The 15,544-nt window shown below is 40.4% G+C and overlaps 1 protein-coding gene across 1 annotated transcript; it reads right to left on the minus strand.

Moving 5' to 3' along the window:
- Positions 1-1,561: 1,561 nt before the first annotated feature.
- Positions 1,562-14,891, minus strand: kctd7 (potassium channel tetramerization domain containing 7). Its single transcript, XM_028596155.1, has 4 exons — positions 14,280-14,891; positions 10,862-11,031; positions 4,551-4,729; positions 1,562-2,379 (listed from the first exon to the last, which is right to left on the minus strand). Exons 1-4 carry the CDS (start codon positions 14,613-14,615, stop codon positions 2,003-2,005), a joined length of 1,062 nt encoding a protein of 353 aa, XP_028451956.1. The 5' UTR covers positions 14,616-14,891; the 3' UTR covers positions 1,562-2,002.
- Positions 14,892-15,544: the final 653 nt, after the last annotated feature.

Below are 15,544 nucleotides of genomic sequence, written 5' to 3' on the forward strand. Positions count from 1 at the left end.
TGTGAGCTAGTTTGAGTTGTAGTTCCGTAATGGCGGCGGAGAAAGATGCGAGCGAAGCCATTCGGTCCGTTGTGGCAACGCTGCCGAATATCCAGAAGTTAAAGCCCGAGCAAGAACAATCTCTGCTGAGTTGTGTTGGGGGCCGTGATGTTGGGGCCCTCCTCCCCACGGGGTTCGGGATAAGTTAGATTTACCAGCTCGCTCCGTTAGTGGTGAAGGAGTTGGCTAAGGCTAACACTAGCGATGCTAAGCCGACATCACGACCAAACGTTAGCGATTGGTTATGGCAGATCCAGGGTGGCTCTGGACAGATCCAATAGTTTTAAACTTCAACAGAGTACCCGCCTTCAAGGAAGTTAACACTTGTCAATGGAGAGTGGCCAGACTCTCTGGACACATGAAATGGACCAGAGTCTGGTAGGACCAGGCTAGTGTACCAGAGTCTGGTAGGACCAGGCTAATGTACCAGAGTCTGGTAGGACCAGGCTAGTGTACCAGAGTCTGGTAGGACCAGGCTAATGGACCAGAGTCTGGTAGGCCCAGGCTAGTGGACCAGAGTCTGGTAGGACCATGCAAGTGTACCAGAGTCTGGTAGGACCAGGCTAATGTACCAGAGTCTGGTAGGACCAGGCTAGTGTACCAGAGTCTGGTAGGACCAGGCTAGTGTACCAGAGTCTGGTAGGACCAGGCTAATGGACCAGAGTCTGGTAGGCCCAGGCTAGTGGACCAGAGTCTGGTAGGACCATGCAAGTGTACCAGAGTCTGGTAGGACCAGGCTAATGTACCAGAGTCTGGTAGGACCAGGCTAGTGTACCAGAGTCTGGTAGGACCAGGCTAATGGACCAGAGTCTGGTAGGCCCAGGCTAGTGGACCAGAGTCTGGTAGGACCATGCAAGTGTACCAGAGTCTGGTAGGACCAGGCTAATGGACCAGAGTCTGGTAGGACCAGGCTAGTGTACCAGAGTCTGGTAGGCCCAGGCTAGTGGACCAGAGTCTGGTAGGACCATGCTAGTGTACCAGAGTCTGGTAGGACCAGGCTAATGGACCAGAGTCTGGTAGGACCAGGCTAGTGGACCAGAGTCTGGTAGGACCAGGCTAGTGTACCAGAGTCTGGTAGGATCAGGCTAATGGACCAGAGTCTGGTAGGACCAGGCTAGTGTACCAGAGTCTGGTAGGATCAGGCTAATGGACCAGAGTCTGGTAGGATCAGGCTAAAAAAATGGATTTTTACTCTTTAAAGTAGTAGTAGTGCTTTGGTATTTACACCTATTTACCAGTTTATTAGGCTCACTTAGCTAAAGCTAATGTTACTAACCCAACAGTCTGGGAATAAATCCTCCTTTATGGAGGTTATAATGTTAATGTTTTAGTTAAACTGTTTGAGATTTAAGATTTATTGTAGGGCTGCAACTAAGGACTATTTTAATAGTCGTTTAATCTGTCGATTGTTTTCTCGATTAATCGATTAGTTGTTTGGTCTTTAAAATGTCAGAAAATTGTGAAAAATGTGGATCAGTGTTTCCCAAAGCCCAAGATGACGTCCTCAAATGTCTTGTTTTGTCCACAACTCAAAACATATTCAGTTAAGTGTCGTAGAGGATTGAAGAAACTTGAAAAAATTCACATTTAAAAAGCTGGTTAAAAAATTAAAAAAACAGACTCAAACCAATTCAATCAAAATCGTTGCTGAATAGTTGACAACTAATCGAATCATATTTGCAGCTCTAATTCATTGCAGGACTGTTGTTTTAGCTGGGTGTACCTAATAAACTGGCAACTGAGTGTTATGACTTTTGATACGAAAGAAAATAAAAAAAATATTTTGGGGGAAACAGAATACTTACATGTTGAATCATGATTTAAAGGTCACATTTTAAGATGTCAGCACAAAATATTGGCGCCTTCAATACAAAAGCCAATATCGGCCGAGTCATAGTGAAGATGGAACATCCATCCTTTTTGCTTTTTGGTCCCATCGGCCCCTGACTGTCTCCCCCCAGCTTCACCACCACGTGATCTTGAACTCGTAGATGGGCCTCTTGCAGTAGTAGTGGTTGATAAGGTGCTTGTCGCAGACGCCGATGCACTGCTGCTCGGCGGTGATGCCGAGCTCGGCCAGGTCGCCGACGATGCAGTGCAGCAGGTCGTAAACGTCCGCCACGGCCTCCCAGGGCCCGAAAGAAACGTCCACCTCGCAGTGATGCTCAAAGAGCTTGGCCTCGCTGTCCGAGCGCTCAAAACGCAGAGAGTTAAAAAGAGGACGCTCGTACGGCGTGATGGGCATCTCCTCCTTGTAGACGCAGATCTTCAGTTTGGCAAACCGGGCCTTCTTCTGAATCGCCCTCATTTTGGCAATCTCCACAATACGCTCCAGATTGTCTGAAATAGAAACAGTTGTTATAATAATAATAATAATAATAATAATAATAATAATAATGATAATAATAATAATTAGAGGTGTTGAAATTAATCAAATAATCGATGCATCGAATCGTGGACGTGGACGATGCTGCATCGATAATCGGCCGGGCCATATTCGATTATTTCTGTTTACAATTTAATGTCGGACTAACAACATTTCTGTTTACATATTCTGGTATGTTTTGCACATTCAGGAAGTGCCATGTGCTCAGTGCCGTATAGTTTTATGTATCCAGTTTATTTAGAATTAGAGCACTGCAGAATGTTTAGTTTTTGAAGCTTGAAAAGCTATGAATTAAATATCCTACATGGCTTTAAAAGAAAAATGTATTTGACGCATCGTGATGCATCGAATCGAATTGAATCGCTGACATGATAATCGTAATCGAATCGGGAGATGAGTGAAGATTCACACCTCTAATAATAATAATAATAATAATAATAATAATAATAATAATAATCTTCAACGCTTTCTCATGAACAGGTTCGTATGATATCCTACAAAATTACGGCACTCGCCGGCCGGTCAAATGACAGTTATGTTTAGCGGTCTTTACCGTTAAATTTAGCCGAGACAAAAGGTGACACCAAAACGACTCGTTAAGATTTAAAGAAAGATTGTGCTTCGGGTTAAAACACCGCTCCCCCTAAGTAGTACTCCCAGGACACACACACCTGTTTCCTGGGTGAAACTCTTGTATTTTCCCCTTAACTTCTTCCAGGACACAAACTCCGCTCCCCCACTTGAAAGCCCTGTGATTTCATGTTTGGTTCATGAGAAGAGCCCGATTTATTCAGGTTTATCAGCTGCTCGGCAAAGTATGCCTTTTGTTGGACGTAAATCAATCAATCGGTGCTCGATTGCAGCAATTTGCATCAAAATCACACTCCTTCTCGGGAGTCATAACTCAGTCAAATCTCAACACTAAGGCTGCTCCCTCTTAGTCGATTAGTCGACTAATCGGTCATTTTGGTCTTAGTCAACTTAGATTTCTTTAGTCGATTAGTCATGTTTGATGCTTTTTTCATGCTGAATGACTTATTTCCAAGAAACGTACGAGCACATCTCTGGTAAACACAAGAATTAAAGTGGTGCTTTAGCATGACTCTTTGCGGAGAAACTCAGATTTACAGATCTGTCGATTAAATCAACTAATCGATTAGTCGATACAATTGAATGAGTGTTAGTCGACTAAGAATTTCTTCAATCGAGCACAGCCCTACTCAACACGCAGACATGATACACATATGTTTAGATTCAGTGTGACTAACATTTATCCCTAGTGAATTCTTTTTAAATACTCAGGCGGCCCTATTTAAAACTATTACTTTCCATTAGGGCTGGGCGATATGGACCAAAAGTCATATCCCGATATATTTTGGCTGAATATCGATATACGATATATATCCCGATATTTTTTCCGCAAAGTGAGAGCAAATGTTCAGTCAAAGTCAAAGCCAAATATGACATGTCACATGTAGTTTCATAGAAACCGGCTATTTCAGTGAACAGTTGCAAAATCAAATGAATAAATAATAAACATGTTTCTTCACCTGGTTCAATGCTCAGCTGTTCAAATAACAATAAAATGTGAACATAAATACTGTATAACAACAGGAGTACCTTTTATGAAATCAAAGCGCCATAAGGTTTGTTTTAGTTTTTTCCAACGTTTTAAATTGTTAAATTTTTCTTCTACACATTTTCAGCACTTATTTCTACGTCCCATATTTTCTAATATAGGGCTGGGCGATATAGAGAAAATCAGATATAATATTCTTGACCAAATACCTCGATATCAATATTGCGGCGATATATTCTAGAGTTGACAGTTCTCTCGCAAAATATCTTCACACTTAGATTTTAGATAAATAATCAATAATAAAACAGCTAGAACAGTCTGGTAAGTTCAGAAAAGTACATCACTTCACTGTAATGCAGCCTTTAAAACCAGGAAAAGACACTTATGTCATATCACGATATTACGATATCCAAAATCTAAGACGATATCTAGTCTCATATCACGATATCGATATAATATCGATATATCGCCCAGCCCTACTTTCCATAGTAAACATTAACATCCATGCTCATTCTTCAGCGTGTGAGGGAGACAGAGTCCAGGTACCTCTGTAGTAGGGCATCAGATCGAGGAAAGCTTGCCGAACTTTCTCCCCTGTGAGCGGCTGAGTGTCCTCCAGGCTGTCCAGCAGCGGGCCAAGCGCGTAGTACTGAGCCTCTCTGTGCACCGCTCGCACCCGGTCCCTGTGAGGAAGCTCACCTTCTCGGAGGAAGTTCAGGATGTCCCTTTAAATGGAAATAGGTATCACTAGAACAAATCCACACACACACAACTATATTCCTAATTTCCGGTTGTTTTAGATCTATTTTCATACCTACCTTCCCGTACACACTAGCTATATATTTATGTCTCCTTATCTTTATTTAGCGGTATATGTTTATTTAAATATTCCTAGTACATTTGTTCTCAGCACCAGGGGTCGAATGTAACTGAGTACATTTACTCAAGTACTCGATTATTAGATTTGTTGTCAACTATTAAATTAATCGTCAACTGTTTTGATCATCGATTAATCGATTTGAGTCATTGTTTATGAAAGCAATGTAAAAACTCTCTGATTCCAGTTTCTTAAATGTGAATATTTTCCTGTTTCTTCATTTTCTACATTTAGCTGGTAATACTTTTGAATTTTTTTACTTCTTCCACAACTGCTCAGTATATTGAGAGCTACTGACAGCTGGACTCAAAATCTTTGTATGTATCAACAAACTTGGCCAATAAAGTTGATTTTCTGCTACTGCTTCTCTGCAGCAGAACTCCCTTATGGGAAAATAAAGTTGCTGCAGTGTACAACACAACAGCAACCTGGAAGAGGATTTATTTTCCAGCAAAGACAATAGCTCCACAAAAACACAATTGGCTAAAAGCACCGGTTTTAATGTCCCAAATGCGTGTCTGGGTTTTTATTAATTTATATAGTCACATCTTTCCTTGTCTCATTCTGTTAGTTCCTTCTTTTTCAATCTGTAATACACACGCCCTCACACAGACACATTCGTACAGAACTGACCTTACCCCAATCCACTCTTACATAAGTCTTACATCTTGACTCAGCCTGTGTTCACATTCATATTTTTAGCTTTTTAGCAATGCTACGGGCCCACTTTGCTCCAGACTTACTGTTAATATCTCATGACCATGACGCCTACTGACTTTGGTGTTCCTCTGACTTTGTTCTTGAAAGCTCATTTCGATCAATTTTCGATTTAAAATCGGAATAATGACACCTGTAAATGGAACGCTATGAAATTTAGTTCAGACATTCATGTTCCTGGCAGGTTAAATTATAAATAACTTTGGAGATTTGGAGTTTCATTGTCAAAACACCTTAAAAATGACATTCCTTTCAGTGCTGTTTGGATTTGCGTCTTACCACAAACCGGTTTATTTTTATGATCCTCTCCGTTAACTGTTTGGCATTTGTACATTTGCACCTTACCAGCACCTTCTGTTCTGTCTCCACAGTACATCTCAGACATGCTGTCACTTTATAACCCCTGCAGATTTCTATGGTCACAAGATGGAAATTTCCTGCATGTGCCTGGAGCACTTTTAAAGTCTGGCGAGATGGCATTCATTATTGATGCAGCTAAAGAATGGAACAGTCTGCCTGCTAATCTTAGACTTGCTCCGACACTGTGTTCTCTTTAAAACCAAATTAAAGACCTTCCTTTTCTATCAAGCTTTTTCCTAAATGAGCACACCGTAGTTGTACGCTATACTTGTTTGTATGTGCGTACATATGTGTATTTTAATATGTATGTATGCTTGAATGTCTGTTTATTTGCAGTTTTATTTTGTTTATGTAAAGCTGAACTGCTTTTGTACAATATGGTGCTATAAAACCTTTTTTTTTTTAAATGTAATTAAGTTACTATTTGCACATTTTTGATCGACCTTTAATGTATATATTTTAGATTTTTTTTGTACTCTATATTTGCAGTCCTTCCTTCTTCCTTTCTCTCGGGATAAATCTAGTTTGACAATAAAAAAAGTTAGCTTTTCTTATTGAGCTCAACAGTCCCGCCCACAGCGGGTTCAGGAAGTAAAAAGATTTTTTCATTGACAATTGGAGTATAAGCCATAAAATCGTAACCGTCGATTGTAGACTTAAAACCAGCTACGACATGACTCAGCGATTGTATATGCTCATATAGACGCCAAAAGTTCATGGGGCACCAACCATGTTTTGAGATAAAAGTCTTTTATTCGTGATGTCTTGGATAAGTACTTCATTACCCACAATCCTGAACAATCCCACAGTGATGCCTCTGATTGGTGGAACTCATGCTGGTGAGGAGGGTGAGCTTCGAGCTGCCTGCACGATCCGTCATGCACACGCGCAAGATGATAATCCTGTTTTTCGAGGATTTACGACACTGTACAAATCACAATCTGTTCCACACTTCTGCCGTTAGCCTCCACCGGGAAGCTAACGTTAATTTAGCTAACAGCTAATTTGGCTAACTGCTAGCTGAAAGCTTAATTCAGTCGAAAATAACGTTAACTCAAACTGAACACTGGGTAAAGCAGGCTACAGCCGATGTAACAGCCGTTATATATGTTAACGGTTATTTTCAGGTTTTATTTTGAGGGTCTTTTAAAGTTATTTCATGCTGTCTCAGCTAGCGGTTAGCCGAATTAGCTGTTAGCTAAACTAACGTTAGCTTCCTTTATTCAGTGGTGCGCGGTGGTTTATGGGATGAGTAGTTCCTTCGCTCGATAATGAAAATATGTACAGAGTCTTGTACCTTTGACTTTTTTTGGATTTTTTCGTTTTTTCTCTCTAAATGGTACGTTGTATGCTTATGAGTCACGTCGTAGCTGGCTAGCCTGAGGCAGGGTCTAAAACTCTTTATGTACGGATTTTTCCAGACGTCAATGGGAGAAATGAACGGGAAATTTACCTCCGGAACCCAAGGTCTCTCCGAGGAGGGGCGGGACTGTGGAGCTCTATTCCCCATCAGCCTCAGCTGTACTTTGTGCTAACTGCTAATGTTAGCATGCTAACACGCTAAACTACAATGGCAAACATTGCACAGTAAACATTTTACCTGCTAAACATCATATACATATTTACATACAGTATATATTATACCTTAACAACATCATCATTGTCATCATTTAAAAAAAAGTCACCCTCTCCGTTGAGTATAATTTTTTTTGTCTGGAGTCTCAGTGGTGAACAAAAGTTTAACAAATCTCTGTTGATATCAGTAGCTGAGATGGAGATTTTTAATAAGCCACAGACAGACTCACATTCACCAATTTTTATCGGTACAGACGTCAGTGAACAAGGACAGAAATAGAAATGTAAATCAGTTTACGGCACTGAGAGAAGCCAGAGAGGCTCATGAATACCTGTCAGAATATAACGAGTTGCCATCAGCGGCTTTACCTTTTCAGATTGCAGAGTGTGAACTTTTTGTATCCTCCGCTATCTCTCGGTTGCCATTTACACACTTCTTATTCTCTCACAGAAACCTCCTCTAGCAGGTGTTTCTGCCATACTCATGAGAAGATATTACTGCAACCGCTCCGCAGACAAATAAATTACAACCATATTAAATTAGTGTGATCATAATGTGGTACACGGCCATTCAAACGTTTGTAATCAGCTGTTATATTCTTCTTTCCTTCAATAATAACTATTCAAACAAAGAATCGAAACAGAATAGTTCAGACACCAAAATAGTTTAGTAGAGTTTAACAGAAATAGTTTTGGCCCCCAAAAATAATTAAATAGTTCAAACGTCCATTTAGTGGATGTCCCACAGACAGTGTTGCATGATGGGAGAATACTGTTCCAATGTTGATGTTGAATTAGTTTTCCAGTCCAGAAAAGCATAAGTGACCATTGATCATTATTGAAGCCCAACGGGGCAATGTGGCTCTAAATATTGAGTTGTTGTGTTTTTCTTTGGGCCCTCTGCAGTCTACTCCGTGGTTAGATTGGAGATGTTTAAACTGTGATGGGTCAGTCTATAGTATGTTCAGCTGATATTCCCACAGTGCTAACCCTAGAATAACCTTCTGTTCCTGTTGTGACGTTTGAAGAAGAGCTTTGCTAAAGCAACATGTTGCCTGTTAACTCCAGCTTGTTATAGGCTGCATTTATAGGCCTTTTTCACAGCAGACATGTTGACATGTCATAGTAGGAAAAGCACAGGTGCATTCAAACCCATTAATAGAGAGCCGAAGTCCCGCCCCTTCCGGTGGACCTCATGGGACCTAAACTCGGAAAAAATATGAACGGTAGTGAATGGCGAGAAGCAAATAATTTTTTGATCCCATTTGAATTGAGCCATGGATTACAAATATGATGTTCGTCAATTTAAAAGGTAATTTTTCAACCGAAGAAAGTCTCAGTTACCTGTAGGTTTGTCGTAGTACCACTTAGTTTTGTGTGAAACCGCTCAGTGGACTACATCTCCCGTTTCACACAATCTACCTCACCTAGCTTGATGCTTGGTTTGCTTGCTCGCTAGCTAGCTTAGCTCTGTTACACAAAACATGTAACGTTATCTTACCTGCTGGGTTTTATCCAGTGAAGTGTTTTCAGCAGATAAGCAAAAGAACAAGCGAGATCCTCTGCTCATTTGAGTAACGTTACATCCCCGGTACGATACACAGAGACATCGTAGCTTCAGCCAGACGTCATCCATGAAGTGTGTAGTCTTTCTAATTACGTATTTTCACAGTCTTATACTTCAACATTTCAACAATAAAATGAGACTTTCTTCGGTTGAAAAATAATGTTTAAAGTGATGAACATCATATTTGTAATCCATGGCTCAATTCAAACGGGATCAAAAAATAATTATTATCTCTCCATTGACAAGATAGGTCCCATGGACCGGAAGTAGAAGGGCGTGACTTTGGCTCTCTATGATGGCTGCATTCCACTTAGGAGAGGCCCTGGTATTGTGCATGCTGACTCACTGAAATAGCTTACTGGGGCCTAATCCCAAAGTCCGAACACACAGACTCACGGACTTTGGTGCGCGTTCTCGCAAAATTCGTAAGGGCTTTAGGGTTGTCCCAATGTTGAATTTCAAAGGGCGTGAGGGTTTGAGTACACACTTACCGAGCCCTTTCTGCGAGTCCGCATCGATGCAGACTTCACCAAAGGGAATTAGCACACTTCAAAACGTGACGTTTACCGCGGAGACCTAAGGGGACATCCGGAAATTACAAAGGCAAACATCAGCACGACACACGGCCACGGAGCAGACCAACCTGTTTTCCAGCTTGTAAAACAAGAGCTTGAAATAATGTGGAACCACGCAGCCGTTTCCTGGGCCTTGGCCGTGTGGAAAGCAACAAACTTAAAATGAAAATCCCCAGCAACATCTTTGTTATTAAACTTCGCCATGGTAACATGTGATCTCGTGAAGTGCTGTCCCAATCCCATTTCTACCTATCTGAGCCCATGTGGCCTCACACACTCACTCACTTAGCACCTGAGATCAATTAAGTCTGTGAGTCTTTGGTCCTCAGGGTTCACTTTGGGCCTGGGACACTTGATGGAACTGAGCCATCGTTAATGATAGGTGAAATAATCAAGCCTGCATGTACTCAAATGTATTTTCATATTTCATATGTTAATGTTTTATTATGATCGAGGAAGAAGATCACAGTGAGGCTAAGAGGCCCTGTGCGTGCGATGGTGGCATCTGGTTCAGATGTTTAAGTTAATAACAAATTAGAGTAACTAATTGACTAACTGATTGAGTAACAAATGGCCTTTGGAAGGGGCTACGGGATGTTTGAGTCTATTAGAGTAGGGGGACCTGTCAGTATTAGGATGAGATCATGAATAAGGGTTTCCTGATGGGCGGCCCCAGAAAGTATAAAATGTATGTTCAATCCTAAGATCGGGAGACACTTTGGGTACATGCAGCTTGTGTGTGTACACAGGGTTATCTGCTTTGTTCAATATTGAATAAAGCTGCCTATAATCTGAAATCATCGTAGTCGTCATATGTGAACATCTCCATCATCCATTTCCAGAGAGTTCAATCTCTCAGTTAAGGTTATCAATTTCAGCTGTGCTTTTCCTACTATGACAAGTCAAAATGTCTGCTGTGTAAAAGGTCCATTGTGCACTTGACACTGAAACAGGAAGCGGTTCCTATATAAATCTGCACACATTTTGATGCTAAGCTTCCTGTTTCTTTTAACAAAGACTGCTGGTTTCTTCTCTTCTTATTCAACTGTTGCTCAGAGGGATCTTTGTCTCTTTCTGCCCTTTCAGTTGTCAGTCTGGTTGAACCATTGTACATTGTTTAGTTCTTTCAAACATGTGTCAGCTCCCTGGTCTAAAAAAAAAAAGTCGCACACACAGTGCAACTCACCCAAAATATGTTCCATCCCGGTCGATGAAGTAGCGCCCCTCAGAATCACGTGGGATGTAGTGACGCCCGCTGAACATGGCGGCCAACATGGTGTCCTCGTATCGTCGCAGCGTTGACAGGCGAGTGGTGAAGTATGTGCCCCCAACGTTCAGAGAGATAACCTCCGGAAACTAGAAAAATATAGAGATAAAACCGAGACTGTAATGCTTGTTACACACCATAGATACGTATGCGTTGAATGGATAAAAAAATGAAGAGCTATTTCAGCTATAACATGGCTATGGCTGGGTATTTCACCAAAGATTTACAGCTTGAAAGTATAACAAGAAGGCATAAAAGTGTCATTGAAATCTATTTATAATTTATTTTGATAGTCAAAAGACGTAAAAACAAAAAGGGGCATATTTTACTGCAAACAAATACCTACAATAGTGTTCTTAAATACTGAATATGTTATATAAATATAACTCAGATGTTCCGGCTGTGAGGACAGAGATTCCTGTGCATAGGTGTATTTAATAAAGTATTGTTTCATTAATTGTTACCGAGGTAAAGGTGACGAATGACAATGCAGGTCTCTCAGCCAATCAATCCAAGTTTAAAGATTGTGTAGTCCAAGCAGCACAGTTTTGTCTTTTTACTAATATGTCTGTTCATTTGTTTGTTTTAGGATATAAAGACTTTCATATTGCCTTAAAGAAGACAGGGTTATGTTTTATTGACTTTAAGGACTTAAATGAGGCTTCAAATATGCAGAACTGTGGTTGTTAGTAGAGCCCGACCAATAAAGAGATTTTTAAGGCCAATATCGATACAAATATTTGGTAATTTCAAAATCCGATATTCCAATGCATCGGCCGATATATATTTAAAAAAAATAAATCCAGAAACGCATAACGAAACATAAACAGATTTTCCTAACATTAGTTATTTGTAGTCCTCACTAAAATAATATGATAATGTAGTTATAAACTTATTTGTTTTACTGTCACAACAGAACATCCAAATATATTAAAGTTCTGATAAATAAAATGTATAAAAATACAAACTTAAGATATGAAACTTAAAGTCCTTTGAACAAAAACACAATAACAACAAAAATCAAAGTTACCAGTATTAATAGACTTGGTAAGCTTCATAAATATAACTTTGAATTGGGAAAAAAATAAACAACCATGTTAACACTCATTCATTTATCGGCCATTATAAATGCCGATACCGATAGTTTTGAAAATGCCTAATATCGGCCTGCCGATATATCGGTCGGGCTCTAGTCGCTAGATCTATTCTTTAGGACTGAAACTCTTAATTAAAGTAAGTACAAGTGTTAGTTTGACAGTGTGCAGGATTCTATGATCTCTTCTCAAATTATAGGACTTAAAGGGAGATTACCTGTGTAACTATTACTGGTTCTGGTACTGCATTACATTATAGGAGTTAAATGACCTAGTGCATGCACACAGTGGACCCACTAGGTTATAAGTAGAACAACTTTTGGACTGATTTTCAGTTGGATTTCCAAAAACATTTCTCATTTGTGTATATTTTATCATATTTTATGGTTTTGTAATTTGACCTACTGCACTAATGTGCTGTACTTTATTTATTTTTAACTTTTGTCTGCGAATCCTGATGTTTATTTGCCCCCATACAGACCTTTTTCACGGCAGACATGTTGACATGTCATTGCAGGAAAAGCACAGGTGTATTCAAAACCATTACTGATGGCTGCATTCCACTTAGGAGAGGCCCTGGTATTGTTCATGCTGACTCACTGAAATATCTTACTGGGACACTTGATGGAACTGAGCCATCGTTAAGATTATCAATCTCAGCTATGCTTTTCCTACTATGACAAGTCAAAATGTCTGCTGTGAAAAAGGTCCATTGACAATTTAAAGGTCCCATGGCATGAAAATTTCACTTTATGAGTTTTTTTTTTAACATTAATGTGAGTTCCCCCAGCCTGCCTATGGTCCCCCAGTGGCTAGAAATGGTGATAGGTGTAAACTGAGCCCTGGGTATCCTGCTCTGCCTTTGAGAAAATGAAAGCTCAGATGGACCAATCAGGAATCTTCTCCTTATGAGGTCATAAGGAGCAAGGTTACCTCCCCTTTCTCTGCTTTGCCCACCTAGGGAATTTGGCCCACCCATGAGCGAGAGAGACATCATGATTTTCAAACAAGCAAAGTGGCAGTTGGTCAAGGCCACACCCCCCCCCCTCCACCTCCAAAGAGCACCACGTTATTGGACCTTTAGATGTATGTAATGAATGTACATTTGTAATTGTTAAAAAAAAAAAAATGGAAAAGCAGAACACATTTCTTTGTTGTCGTTAAATGGACTAATTCAACACATCTTTGGATTATTTAAAAAGCTGTAAACAACCAGTCTTTGACTTAACTGTTAGACCTCAGAAATAAGAGGATTACTGCTGTAGACATGATGTGTACATCACGTGCTCGCTCAATAACGCAAGTCATGTGACACAACACACAGCCAATCATGGCAGGGCACTTCCAGCTCAAACCTCTGACCTCTGTAACATTATTTTGTAAGTGACAGGTGGTGGAAGAAGTACTCAGATCTTTTACTTCAGTACAAATAGCAATAATGCAATGTAGAAATACTGCATTCAAAACTAAGTAAAAGTACAAAAGTGTTAAGTAAATGTACTTTGTTACATCCCACCATTGGATAGTGATATTACGTATTGGGCATAATTATTATAGTTATATGGAAACTCAAACAGAGTGTAATTTACTTTCTCTATTTTTAATATTTGTGTTGTTATGGACACCAGCTGTTATTTATTGACTAATGAATCTTATGTTAACGAAAGACAGTAACTAAGTACATTTACACAAGTACTTAAGTACAATTTTGAGGTCCTTTCTTGAGTATTTCCATTTTCAGCTACTTTATAGTTACCTACTACTATACTTATATATTATATACTGCATTTATTTGATATCTTTAGTTACTTGAGATTAAGATAAGACTTTTTTGATCCCATGCTACCCAGCTGTGGTAAAAAAAAACTGCAACATAAAGCAATGTACATATTAATGCATCAATACATATAATTCAATAATACATGTTATCCTATTCTTCTGAAATGGGCAATTCTGCATAATGTGTACTTTTTGTACTTTATTGGATGCTAATACCTTTGTAATTCTACTAAAAGTAAGATTTTGAATGCAGGACTTTTTATTTTATTTCTGGTAATAGCCTAACGTTACTACTGTTACTTAGAGTAAGTAAAATGTCTGAGTACTTCTTCCACCACTGGTAATTAAGTAATAATTCCTGTAATGTTTTAAGCTAAATATCATGAGTGTGGTAAGCTTGTTTGTGTAGCAGTTTAACGTGATTCCCCACCGTTAAAACGGTCAGATAAAGCGGCCTAGCCTACCTCCAGCTCCGGTGTGTTGAGCGAGGACCGGAGCGGCTTGCTGAGGGCGAAGCTCGGCGCTGGGGAGGCCGGCTTTCGGAACTCATCCTCGGCAGCGGAGTCCGAGCTGGACATGGCATCGCCCGGTTTCTCGGTGTCACCCGCGGCCGAGAATACCACCATCACTCTGGGTAGAGGCAGCGTCCGTCTCTCCTGAATGAACCGCCTCACCCGTGTAGTGGCGGCGGGCAGCGGGCTGAAGGACAGAGCCTGCCGGTCCCTCCCGCAGCCGCCGCCGCCGCCGCCGCCGCAGTCGCCAGAACCGTTAGAAGAACCGCTCGAGCCATTCTGCTGCATACGCGCTGTGAGCCAACTGTCGGGCGGCGGCACCGAAATCGCAGGGGGTGAAAGCAGCACGAGCCACAACCTATGGCCACACAACACGCGACTGTTGGTAATAATAATAATAATAATAAAAAAAAACAACAACAACAACAGAGGGTTGGGCGCGAGCAGCTGCAAGAACACACCCCGCGCCTTCAGAATGAAAGCGGAAGTAGTGAAATTCCGCCTTCAGTAATTAAAGATTTAAAAACTACAATTTAATCCAAAGTGTTTTGGGTTAGCAGTCCAGACTGGGCCCCGTACGGTCCACGGTCCTCGCGCATACGTGCTGTGACGTGTCAGGACGTCATCACGTCAAGGGGAGCACTCTTGGCTCCAAGTGAATAAAATACTCTAAAGTAAAGTAAAATAAATAGATAAAATAAACGGACGAAACTTTAAATAAAAACATCAAATAAAGTAATAAATCATAAATACGTGACAATATTGTAATAACAAATAAAATATACAATTAGATAAAACCAGAGCCCTTGAAGGGCTACAAGGGCTCTTTATAAAACTAAATGAATTAGCCTATTTATTAAAATTCTTAATCTCCTGCTGCCAGTGGGGAGCAGGCCTACATTATCGTACTCAAGTACTATAGTAAGAGGTACTAATTTCATGCTACTCATTTCAAAACTTTAGTTACTTTGCAGATTTAGATAATTGAATCTATATTATTTTAGATTAAACTACGGATATTTGCTGTTTGTGATTGTGCCTTCTTAGAGGCATCATGCCACTCCTCAACCGAGATGTCTTCCTGTAAATCCAGCTCTTTCCAGACTTGAAGTTTAGCTTCAGAGGACTCAGGGGACCTAAACAGGGGCGCAACTACCAGTGTCAGAGGGGTATGCAGCAACAATTTTGGCCCCCGGACATCATCATGTATGGGCTTT

Source organism: Perca flavescens, chromosome 13 (assembly GCF_004354835.1).
Source record: "Perca flavescens isolate YP-PL-M2 chromosome 13, PFLA_1.0, whole genome shotgun sequence".
Taxonomy (NCBI): domain Eukaryota; kingdom Metazoa; phylum Chordata; class Actinopteri; order Perciformes; family Percidae; genus Perca; species Perca flavescens.

Bases quoted from the DNA above. Each gene is read 5' to 3' on its own strand.
- kctd7 (XM_028596155.1), bottom strand. From the start codon at position 14,615: ATGCAGCAGAATGGCTCGAGCGGTTCTTCTAACGGTTCTGGCGACTGC. The intron at 11,032-14,279 runs GTAGGCTAGGCC...ATATTTTTCTAG, and splicing joins TCAACACACCGGAGCTGGAG to TTTCCGGAGGTTATCTCTCT. The intron at 4,730-10,861 runs GTGAGTTGCACT...TTCCATTTAAAG, and splicing joins CGGGATGGAACATATTTTGG to GGACATCCTGAACTTCCTCC.